General features: G+C 32.2%; 1 protein-coding gene across 2 annotated transcripts; it reads right to left on the reverse strand.

Moving 5' to 3' along the window:
• Positions 1–1,159: 1,159 nt before the first annotated feature.
• On the reverse strand, positions 1,160–8,806 carry LOC122005629 (glucose-induced degradation protein 8 homolog). Of its 2 annotated transcripts, none has more exons than XM_042560742.1 (7): positions 8,633–8,806; positions 5,359–5,500; positions 3,022–3,169; positions 2,872–2,947; positions 2,680–2,791; positions 2,514–2,600; positions 1,160–1,572 (listed from the first exon to the last, which is right to left on the reverse strand). In XM_042560742.1, exons 1-7 carry the CDS (start codon positions 8,693–8,695, stop codon positions 1,532–1,534), a joined length of 669 nt encoding a protein of 222 aa, XP_042416676.1. In that variant the 5' UTR covers positions 8,696–8,806; the 3' UTR covers positions 1,160–1,531. The 2 variants fall into 2 exon arrangements, with proteins under 2 accessions (XP_042416676.1, XP_042416674.1); XM_042560740.1 differs by having other exon boundaries at positions 2,509–2,600.
• Between the last annotated feature and the right edge of the window lie 3,584 nt (positions 8,807–12,390).

Genomic DNA, 12,390 nt, shown 5'->3' on the forward strand with positions numbered 1-12,390 from the left:
CCCTACACACTTAGTAACAGGGTTAAATTACAAACACATCTAACTTTAATCCACTTATCATTCATCAAAACTCAGGTTTAACCATTAATACCAACTGCACCAACATTAAGAACCCTTTGGTATTGTTGATAAGTAAATATGATAAGCCTAGACCCTTTAACAAACTTATGCCAAATTATCTTAAGGCTATGAATATTTCAAAAACTCATATCTCTCAATTTAGGTTGTAAATCTGAATCTAAGGGCATGGTTATATTCAAAAGGCTCTTAGAAGTATAATGATCTAGGTTTAAAGAGATGTTGAGATTTCTAAGACTATTAATGAGTTTTGATCAAAACTCATTAATGACACTATAATGTTTAGAATGTTAAAATCTTGATATGATCTAAATCAAAAAAGCCCTAGGAATATTTTTATGGTATTGGTGAATAAGTATAATAGGCCTAGGCTCTTTAATTTTTTTTTACAAAAGATAAATGTATATAAAATAAAAAGTTGTACAATGTTATGGTATTGATGAATAAGTATAATAGGCGTAGGCTCTTTAATTTTTTTTTACAAAATATAAATGTATATAAAATAAAAAGTTGCACAATATTATCGCTAGATAGCTACTCATGTCTGACGATGGCTAAGCTATTCAATGAACTTGTGTTAAATTGTCTAAAGATTGTGAAGATATCAAAGATCCACTTCTCTCAATCTAAGTTATAAAATTCAAATCTGACTCTCAAGAGCATAATAGTATTAGTTTAAAATGATTCTGATATTCCTAAGGCCATCAATAAAGAAATTTTGATCCAAGCTCACAAATAACCTTAACCACTTCAGAAATACAATTCATCTCATTCCTTACATGATTCCAGGCGTAACCATTCTCTTACACATAGATTTCATAACATAAATAAAAAGTTGTGAGTTTTTAAAATCGACACACCATTAAAACATTTATAATATCCTACCCGTCAACTAATGAATTATGGGCAATCAACTATTAATCACAATTTGAATATAATAAATTTAAGAACTCAACTGTTACATATTAATCGACTAATTATACATCATCAATCGACTGAGATACTATTTTATATATTACATAAAATTGCATATGCAGTTTAATAAAGTGCAGAAAATGAAATTGGCGTTTGAGTAATTGCATTATAAAAATCAAACAAGTCAAGCTCTAAGTCACTAATTCAATAGACAAACCGGTAGATCAATTGATTAAACCGCATGCAAACTTAAGACTTGATCCAAGTTCATCAGCTAGACCATCCTAAATCCTTTTGTAGAATTAAAAATTCATTAATTTTATGGAATGTTAAATAGAACAGATAAGAAACTGGAGAATATTCTGAGCAGGCCACACTATACTGCTTCCATCAAACAATTACATAGCCAAATGCAAGCTTGCTTTCTGTTCCATCCAGCTGAAACTTGCACAAGGAGCACATGCATTTGATAAATTCTGGCGCTAGCGACCATGGCGATGTCGTTTGTGTTTGATCACTTCGTACATATTCACGCTAATTATTCAGAAACGCCTTCAAAGAAAACGGTGGAGGACCATCCTGTAAATTAGGGGCTTGCAAGCGTAAGCATATAGGCAATAGATCTATGCAATAGTGAGTGGGAATGATAATTAGGGTAACTTACTGGAGAATATAACATGAAGTGACAAAAGAAATAGAAAAGATAATTGTCCAATACAAATTTAATGCCTCGAGGGATTAACTCCATCAAAAAAAGACAGCCTGGTGCACGAAGCTCCCGCTATACGGGGTTCTGAGGAAGAATCCATTATATGCAGTCTTATCCTGTTTTTTACAAGAGGTTGTTTCCAAGATTCGAATCCGTGACCTTTTGGTCATAAAGCAACAACTTTATCGTTGCACCAAGGCTCTCCTTCAGGGATTAACTCCATGCTTAATATAAAGAACGATAGAAGCAATAGAACTAAACATCTCTTTGAGAATTCATATTTATTGGCTCACAATGAATGCCAAATATACTATACTAGTGCAAGTTAACAAGAAAAGAACTTACATTGTCCCATAACACAAATGGTGTGGGTTAGGAGGCCTCAACTAGTGGCGGAGTCCTGACGTCAACTGGATTTACTTGACCCCAGAAAAGTTTGAAATATATGAACAATGAACTTATATAAAAATTGTCTAGCCTCGACAAGGGGCAACGTGGCAGAAGTCTCAAAACCTAGCATGAATATAACATAGGCTTCTGGTTTGAAGTAGTGGCTCTAAATGTGCGGACTTGACTAATAACATGTGCATGTAAGTATGGATATAATAAACAAAACATCAAGTAGGTAGGAGTTGGAAAAGGATTTAGTTGTTTTTCCAATTCAGGTAACATCGATTCAACAAAGAGAGGAGAAAAAAAAGGCAACGAGAAAATGGGGCTACAGTTATAAAGATCATTTAATCTGCATAAAAATGAAACATTAAAAAAATTGTTGAGCTATTAGTGTACCACTATTATCCACTAACCTTACCAAGTTCTTGATGTAGAAAATGTCTAACCACCGTAACTTGCTGTATCAATCTTTCCATGGAAGAATAGCTTGGGAGATTAGCACAACCTAACATTAAACACAAGGTATATCCTTCATCATATATACTGAAAGATAGTACAAGAGAGAATTTTAAGACATAAAATACCAAGGATAGCTCTATTCAGACTATCTGCGACATTTTGTCGATATTCTGGGCTTAGAAGATGAAATATTGGAGATTTCTCAGGCTCCTCATAAGCAAAGAGTGTGACAAACTCCTAACAAAATGGAAAGGTAAGGACACTAAATAATAATGAAGTTAGGAATGCGTACTGGTTAGGTTAGATCTTGATCATACTTTCAGTTTCTCAACATACTTTGCCGTATTTCCAAATGGTACGAGTTTGGTTTGAGCAAATTCCAATGCTTCATTGCTGCAACCGAATGATGACTCACTTGAAAACAATATACATTATGAATTACTATATATTATTAAAATATCTGTTACCTGTTTTTTGAGCGTACTAAGTCAATGAAGTGAAGGCTAAGTAGATCAAAGTGCAGATCCTTGTTATCCTCTAGCAAGTTGGGTACTAGCTGTTCTGTTAGCTCAATTGCTTTGAGAGCATTCCCCTCAACTGCATAATGGATAATTTCTGAAAATAATCAAAATACATGATGATCAGTGTATCAATATTTAATTTCATAGAGCATTTAAGAAAACTAAAATTGTTCTCAAATAGTAGGCGTACAAAAGAATCATGCAACAATCAAGATTAACGTAATTGGTTTTTATAAAGTTCATTTTGTTTTAATAGTCACACATTCAAACTAAAATGGGCAAATAAACCAGTCAGTATTGTTTAAAGTTAAGCCGCTAGGGAATTCCATAGGGATTTCCAGGCAAACAAATTTTAAAAAGTAATGTCACTCTTACTGTTTAAGACTATACCAGTTACAATCAGCATGAGAAGTCAATAGTATGTTTTAAATACTTCCTATATTTTTCTATGCCCAGAGCGCTTGAAATGCATATTTATTTGACATGGTTAACAGTTGAGCATTGAGGCTCCATGAGAAGCAAGACTCACAATTCTTAACTGTTGAGAAAATTTACTCTAATCAGATCCTTGGCTTCTTCATCTCCTCACGCTTATTAAGGTTTGAAAAATCAAAAACACTATCTCAATCAAGGAATATCTTAAATTATTACCGCTAACATTCCTGGATGAACTGGCGCATATTTGGCTCTACTATGTAGCTTCAATTTAAATTGAAATTCTGAATCATCTACAGGAAGAACAGGAAATTAAACTAATCAGAAATTTTTGTTTATTATATACATTCATTTCTTCCAAGAAACATTGTCATACTGAAAGTGAACTATTGGAGCATCTGATCCTGTGGAAGGTAGATGTAACTTGTAATCAATCAAGAATACATGTGTATAAAAACATATAATGTTTCCTGATGCAGGTGATATTGAAAGCATTTTACCACACACAGATAAACAAAAGAATAATCACACCATTATGAAGTTGATTTTAGAGCACTATGGTATGTGAGTACGACAATGATCTGCATCCAAGGTGATACTTTTAAATATCTACTACTTTTCCATTGCCTAACTCAAAAGCCATCTTCCTCTATGAATTGTTGTTATTTACTGATGTCGAATAAAAAGGATGTGATGCACAACCTCCAGCTTTGAGGCAAATCATACATGATTAAAACTAGTTTCCTATAGAATGCACATGCAGATTTAAGTTCTTGTCTGGTCCATGTTCTAACATCTTGCATTCAATTCCACAGATATAGGCTAAATGAAAAGACATCCATCTTAGATTCCAGAATATTTATAATGCATGCATATATCACCTTAGCTTAAAAAGATTCTTCAGGCAAGAACAATGCGGATGATATTAGCATGTAACATGAAAATCATAAACTTTAAAGACAAGCTAAAAGTAGATAAATTTAGCAAGACACTAGGCATCCCAAAGAAAATATGATTATGTGTGGATACCCACTCTGGCAAGAACATTTGACCTGGTGCTCTACTACCCACTCTTTATCTAGCTCCTCCATAATTGGACACCAACACATTGAGTCAGTCATCAATCCCTTATTAATCATAGAAAAAAAATTAAAACAGAAATATTAGACACCTAAATCCATACTCATGTTGGATACTCAAACTAAAGGTACTCATTAACCAGTTGTCAAAAAAAGTAAGCTGAAGGAGAAAATTAACCACTCATAATAGGAAAGGACACAAGAATGGATGAATGGTTTGACAAACTCTGAAGGAGAAAAATTAGAATGGAAAAAAAGTTACAAGGTACTAGTTTTGAACAAAGATGATTTGGTGAAATATGGGGTCAATGGAAGATAAACTTAGTGGAAACGACTACCAGACAACAAGCCTTGGTCCAGATAGAAGCTATTGGTCGGAAGAGTGCATTGCAGGCAATAGCAACCACTGCAACAAAGATTTTCATTCATTCCCAGTTGAAGCATTTCACATTAGTAACAAGAGAATTTGCATAATCACTTGATCCATGATTATGCAATTGGTAGAGTAGATTTGTGAAAATCATGAATATTTGCTATAAAAAATTTGCATTATCCAGCCAGAAGCTAATCAAGAATCACAAACTTAGTGCTACTCATGTTCCTCAGTTGCTACTATATTGACTTCTCCATGAATTACCATTATCCACATCTCACTTCCAAAATAATTTGACCAACAGTCTAAAGAAAGAACAAATAAAATAATATCCCAGAATGCAAGGCCTAAATGTCTAAAATATATGTCAGATAAGTTGTAACTAATGTTACCTACTTTTTCGTTTATCCATGTCCACAAAATAATCAACAGGTTGGCTCATCCCAGTACAAGAAAGAAAAGTTTCTGCTGTCTCCTTAAAGCAATTGTGCATGAGATAAGACAAGATGATGCTATGAACATCACTGTCGCTGATTGGCTATAAATGAAAAGATGGGAAAAAATTTAGCACATGAAATTGTCAACAAAAGGATATACTTTTGCAGCTAAGAAGTTTTCAATCAACTAATTGATAGAAGATGGAAGGTAAAAGAAGAAAAGTCTAAATTATTTTAATGATAAATACCTACTCAAGTATTGGTTGAGATGAAGTAGAATTATAAAACAATGGGCTAGAGATATGCAAAGAACTAAAAAAAAAAAAAATTGTTTTTAAGACAAACCATTGTTATCAATACAGGTGGCATTACAAGCATGAAGTCAAGATGCAAATAGAAGATAACAATTAGCATTAAGAAATTGATATACATATCACACTAAGCCTTACCAACAATATCAAATTTCATAAATTAAAGGCTATGATTATGGTTTACAAAAAATAATTGGGGCAAACATGGGTTGATGATGATGATGATGTTCTGAACTTGAGCAGTCCCAATACATGATGTTGTTATGGCGAAGCTTACATATCCTCTCAATAAAATACATCGCATGAGTATCATCTTACCCCCCTTCTATAGATAAGTTGCACAGCCTTAATGGATGTCATAATGGGCCAAGATTGGTATGACATATTTCTAAAAGTTGGACCAGATTGATGACAAACGAAAAAAGAAAAATTTGCTTTTTCTTATTTTTGAAAGGAATCATAACCCATAAGGAAAAAAAACCCTGAAAATATTCGATGAAAGGCTGGTAGTAGCAAGCATGATCCAACAAGAACAAACAACCGTGAATTCCAGAAATTTAAGTCAGCAAAAGCATCCATGATATTTCAAAAGATAAAATAAAGATTTAAAGATGTAAGTTCAGAAGGTCACTTCTGTTGCTTTTACTACCACCAATAATAACCCCATTTAATATACCAAATTCCAGCACCTACAAGAACATAACCAAACAACAATGCACAAAGATCATTAAGGGCATCTCCAATGCAAGGTTTTTAGACAGGTTTGTGAAACCAAAAAGTTGAACAAAAAAGCTCGAACCATTGTGGGCATGAGGTTTGAGGTTTTTAGTTTAAGAAAATTCAAAACTGCTTTTTTTCGAAATTGACCATGTGGGTGGGCCAGTAATTAATTAACAATGAGGCTTGAGATTTGTAGGGAGGTTTTTTGATTGTGGAGAGAGTAGTAGGTTTTTATTCCTTTGATGTAGCATATTGAAAACTACCAAAAAAAAAAACCCTCATTTAGAGCTCTAATGATTGGAGATGCCCTAAGTCCGAGTCTTCTTGGCCCATAATGCTCAGTGTAATTCATGGGAAATACTAATCAAAGAAGAATCTTCCCTGTAAATGCTATTGGTACTAACAGATATTTAAAACCAAGTCCTGACCCATGCAATGTGCAATAAAATTAAATCATCAGCTATCTTTGTCCTGCCTATTTGGGTTTAGCTATATGAATCTTTATACCTCCATTGAGCTCTATGCAAGAGAATATCACTAAGTGCAATAGTTTAATTACTATTCCTAAAAAGTTATATTTATTTGCATGATTTTAATTTAGTAGACTTCGACCCAAGTTCAGTTTATTTAATCAAAATGAGATTAATTGTGAAAATCTATTTAAAAATTACAGCATTCCCATTATGGCAACAAAGAATAAAAATATCAGTATCTCTTTGTCCTTTTCCTACATCCAAGTGTTTGAGCGCCCCAAAGGGCTATGGGATTTTTTTAATACCAATTGGGGAGCACACGGCATGCCCCATGTAGACGGTCCATGAAGTTCGTAACTAAACTCACTACAAGATGCTTACCTAGCTAGCACTCAGATCCAAGATCCAACTCTACAACCTTGCAATTGGTCTTTAATTTAAGTATGCTAACATGTTGCATTTACATCTTATTCGCTTAAACATTCTCTTCTATTTTAAGTATCTTCATACCCTTTTTCATTAGGTAAGTTAAGTGGGGTTCATCTTGGTGAAATGGAAATCAAATTTTCCTTGCTTGATTGTGTGTAATTGTCAAGCCCAAGAGTCAGGTTAATCCTCAAAAAAAAAAAAAAAATGGAAGCCGTAATTGTTTGATTTTGTTATGGTTAATTTTCCTGGGCCACTTGTCAATTATCTTATATACTTGATTTGTAATTAAAATTAATATATGAAAACTTTCCATTTATTAGAGAGAAGAAGCAGAAAGGAAAATGGTAGCATCTAGCAAACATAGATAAAATAACTGAGGGTAATTACAAATACTAAATTGTAAATGATGAAATGAGATAGGTTCAAATGCACAAATGCCATATGTGACCTAGAGAATGACCCTCAATGTCAATGGTGTTAATAGTCAAACAAACATAGGCAAATAAAATGACACTTGTATCAAAATTATTCGACTATGGCTTACAAATTGATATCCATAAATATTCATGTAAGGCAATAATTTTAATTCTTAGTGATGCTCAAATGCAAAGTTGGTGACGGTATAAGCGGAAAGCTTTTGAACATAGATTTTAACATACATTATAGACATACGACTAATTGACAAGTTTGATTCAGTAACCATGAGAAGGAATCAAGGATATACTGCAGGTAATATACACGTAAGAGTGTGTTTTGATGGATAGAATTTCACTTTACATCGTTTCTATTATGTTTTTTTTCTCATAAAAGAGAAGAAAACCCAAGTGGATGCTGGATGCATGAAGTGGTTCTCTCTGTATGGTGAAGTACGATGAGTTTCTCAGGAAAAATTTATTAAGTTATAACCAACTGACCTCAACAGAACAAGATATAGTGTAATGCACGGTATTAACAAACTGTTAGCTTGATTCACGCTAGAGAAAACCAAATAAATGTCACATTTCTTTGAGTTACCATTGTTGCTTGCTGGATTTCATCCATTCTGACAAAAAAAAAACACGAGGCCGATTCCTATTCTTATTTTCCCTAGATATCGACTATGTGGGGAAATCATCTGGAAGAAATTAAAACAAACACGCTGTCTAATACGTGCATCAAGCAGAGAAAAAACAAAAGGAAGGGGGGAATAAGATGGAACAGAAGGGCTCGCAAGAAATAAGAACAGGGATGGAGGCAGCGGGATCAGAGCCAGGAAGAGAGCCAAGGAGAAGGGAGAAGAAAAGGAGGGGGAAGTTCTTACGTTTGTCGACTCCATCGCTACCCTTAACCAGTTGCGATCAGGGTCAGTTGTCCCCTCCGCCATCGGCGCTCTCGCCGTCGACGAGTTCCCGTGGCCGACTAATCTGCTCAAACTCGCCGAACCCCGGAAGAGGAGAGAGACGCCGCTTCCCTAAATTACCTATAAGATAACGAAATTGCAAATGCGATGCGATAATAATATTGGACAATGTTTTTTTTAATTAAAAAATTAAAATTATCGTGTCATTGTCACGCAAATTTCAGAAGGGAAAATTACTCAGAAAAAGCTTGTTTCTGCTTTTTACATACACACTTTACTGATGTACTTAATTACCTTTTAGTTTTTTTTATAGATATAAAAATTTAAATAGAGATATAATTTCTTTAAATTCAGTATATTTAGATTAAAATTTAATATATTTTTTATTAAATTAATCATGACTCTTTTTTATTTAATTAATTAATTAAGAGTTCATTGATTAATTTAGGATGTATTAATCGATTTAACTTAAGTAATATAATTTTCAATCAATTGTCAGGTGAAAAAAGAATTTGATTTAATTGAATGAAAAATATATTAAATTTTTTTTAAATAATCATGAATTTAAGAGAATTCATATCCTCTTTAGACTTTTTTATCTATAAAAATATAAAGATAATTAAGTAAATGAGTATTTATTATGTTTAGTTAGAGAGTAAGAATAAAAAAAATTTTATAAGGAGACTATAAGGATAAAATTTAAATTTTGGTTGGGAATTTTTCACTACTCATTTCCGAATGACGCACATCATTTCAAAATTCCCAATAAAACGTATCAATATTTTATTATTTTCTAAAATGCCCCCTTAATTATAATTTTACACCTTTTATGCATGGTATACAACTTCTCTTTCTCTTTTTCTCATTCCTCTTAAATTAAATTAAATTAAACTTTAATAAACAATCCTCTAAATTTATTTATTTTTATTTTATTTTTATTTTTAAAAATTTAATAAAAATATATAAAAAGACGGTTAATAAAAAATCAAAAACATTTTTTCCTATTTTTTAATATCTTTAATTTTTTAATATGTAATTATAAAAGAGTAAAAAATAAAAATAAAATTAATAACAAGAATTGATTTCATTAAAAAAATAATTAAAAAATAAAAAATATTTTGGTACTGGTTTGAAAAATCACTGTGGTGCTGGTCTTCAAAAATTAGTACTACAGTGTTCTAAAACTTTCAAACCGTTTTGAGCATTATTGGGGGACTTTTAAACAATAAATAATAGCTTATTTAGACTCATGTTCACCTAATAAATCTACTGAAGTTGGAATGAGCATGATCCAAGCTCTCTTAGTCCATTAATAGATTTCGATCGAAACCCATTAATGAATCTAGACGACTTGAATTCCTAAAATTTTGCAATAAGATAGAAGTGTGAAGGTAGATATAGTGAGAAATCTTGATCCTGAGTCTCCTACTCAAAATTATAAACCCATGTCAATTTGCACAATGACTAAAACTTTCTAAACATTTTGAACAATGCTAGAAATCCTTTATAATGATAACAGAGGGCATATTTGGACTCTTGGGCACTACAGAAACATACATGAATTGGAATGAACCTGATTAGAGCTCTTTAAATTCATCAATAGGTTTTGATCAAAATTCATTAATGGAGCTAGATGACTTGGATTTCTAAATTTTTATAATGAGACAAAAATGTAGACTGGGGAGTGTAGAGTGTGTAGAAGGTAGATATTATAAGAAATCTTGATCCTGAGTCTCCTATATGAAGTTATAATCTCGTGCCAATTTGCACAAAGTCTGAAAGTTTCTAAACTTTTTGAGCAATGTTGGAAATCCTTTACGATGATAATAGAGGGCACATTTGGACTCCTAGGCACTGTAAAAACCTATATGAATTGGAATGAGCCTAATCAGAGCTTTCTAAATCTATCAATGGGTTTTGATCGAAACTCATTGATGCATCTAGGGTATTTGGATTGTTAAAATTTTTCCATGAGATTTGAGAGGTTAGTGTGTAGAAGGTTTATATGGTGTCCAATCTTGATCCTAATACGTAAGTGAAGTTATGGTCGTATGCCAACTAGCACAAACTATGGTGCTAGTTTTTGAAGACTAGCACAACAGTGTTGGTTCCGATCACACACTATGGTATTGGTTTCTGAAGATTAGCACCACTATGGTGTTGGTCTTTAGAAACCAGCACCGCAGTCTGTGTTAATTGATACACGATCATAACTTTTCCTACATGTATTAGGACCAGGATTGGACACCATATATACACACTCCACACTTTCATCTCATTGTAAAATTTTAGAATTCAAGTTGTCTGTGTCCATTAATGGATTTCGGTCAAAACTCATTGATGAATTTAGAGAATTATGATCAAACTTATTCCAACTTCTATAGGTTTATACAGTTCCCTGGAGTCTAAGGGTGCCCTCCGTTATCATCATAAAAGATTCTCAGCATTGCATAAAAAATTTAGAAAGTTTTAGACTTTGTGTTAATTGATACAGGCTTATAACTTCATACAAGAGACTCAGAACCAAGATTTCTCATCATATCTACCTTCTACACACTTCGCACTTTCATCTTATTATAAAAATTTAGAAATTCAAGTCATCTAGGTCCATCAATGGATTTTGGTCAAAACTCATTGATGGGCGTAAAGAGTTATAATTAAACTCATTCCAATTCCTCTAGGTTTCTACAGTGCCCTAGAATCCAAGGGTGTCCTCTGTTATCATTATAAATTATTCACAATATTGCTTAAATGGTTTAGAAAGTTTCAGACTTTGTGTCAATTGGCACGGATATATAACTTCATGTAGAAAACTCAGAACCAGGATTTCTCACTATATCTCTCTTCTACACATTCCACACTTCCATTTTATTGTAAAATTTTAGAATTCCAAGTCATCTAGGTTCATCAATGAGTTTCAGTCAAAATCTATTGATGAATGGAACTCATTGATAGACTTAGAGAGCTTTGATCAAACTCATTCCAACTTATGTAGGTTTTTACAGTGCCAAGGAGTCAAAATGTGTCCTCTGTTATCATTGTAAAAGATTTTCAGCATTGCTTAAGAAAGTTTCAGACTTTGTACAAATTATTACGACCCTATAACTTCGTGTAGGAGACTCAGGATCAAGATTTCTTGCCATATCTACCTTCTACACATTCTATACTTCCATTTCATTATAAAGTTTCAGAAATTCAAGTCGTCTAGGTCCATCAATAAGTTTAATCAAAATATATTAATGGATCTAAAAAACATCGATCGGGCTCATTTTAACTTTAGTGGATTTATTAGATGAACATGAGTCTAAATAAGCTCTCTTTTATTATTTTAAAGTCCTCCCAGCGTGTTAAAAATAATTTAAAATTTTCATAATACTATGTTGTCAGTCTTCAAAAACCAACACCACTATGGTGCTAGTCAAACCAGCACCAAAGTATTTTTTTATTTTATTAATAAAATAAACTCTTTTATTATTATTTTTTTATTTTTACTCTTTTATAATTACATATTTAAAAAATTAAAGATATTAAAAATCAGGGGAAAAATACTTTTAATGTTTTATTAACCTTCTTTTTTTATTTTTTATATTTTTAATATTTTTTATTAAAGTTTTTAAAATAAAAATAAATAAATTTAGAAAATTAGTTATTAAAATTTAAATAATGTTTAATTTAATTTAGGAGGAAATAGAAAAGAGGAAAGAGAAGTTGAATGCATG

This window comes from Zingiber officinale, chromosome 7B, assembly GCF_018446385.1.
Source record: "Zingiber officinale cultivar Zhangliang chromosome 7B, Zo_v1.1, whole genome shotgun sequence".
Lineage (NCBI taxonomy): Eukaryota > Viridiplantae > Streptophyta > Magnoliopsida > Zingiberales > Zingiberaceae > Zingiber > Zingiber officinale.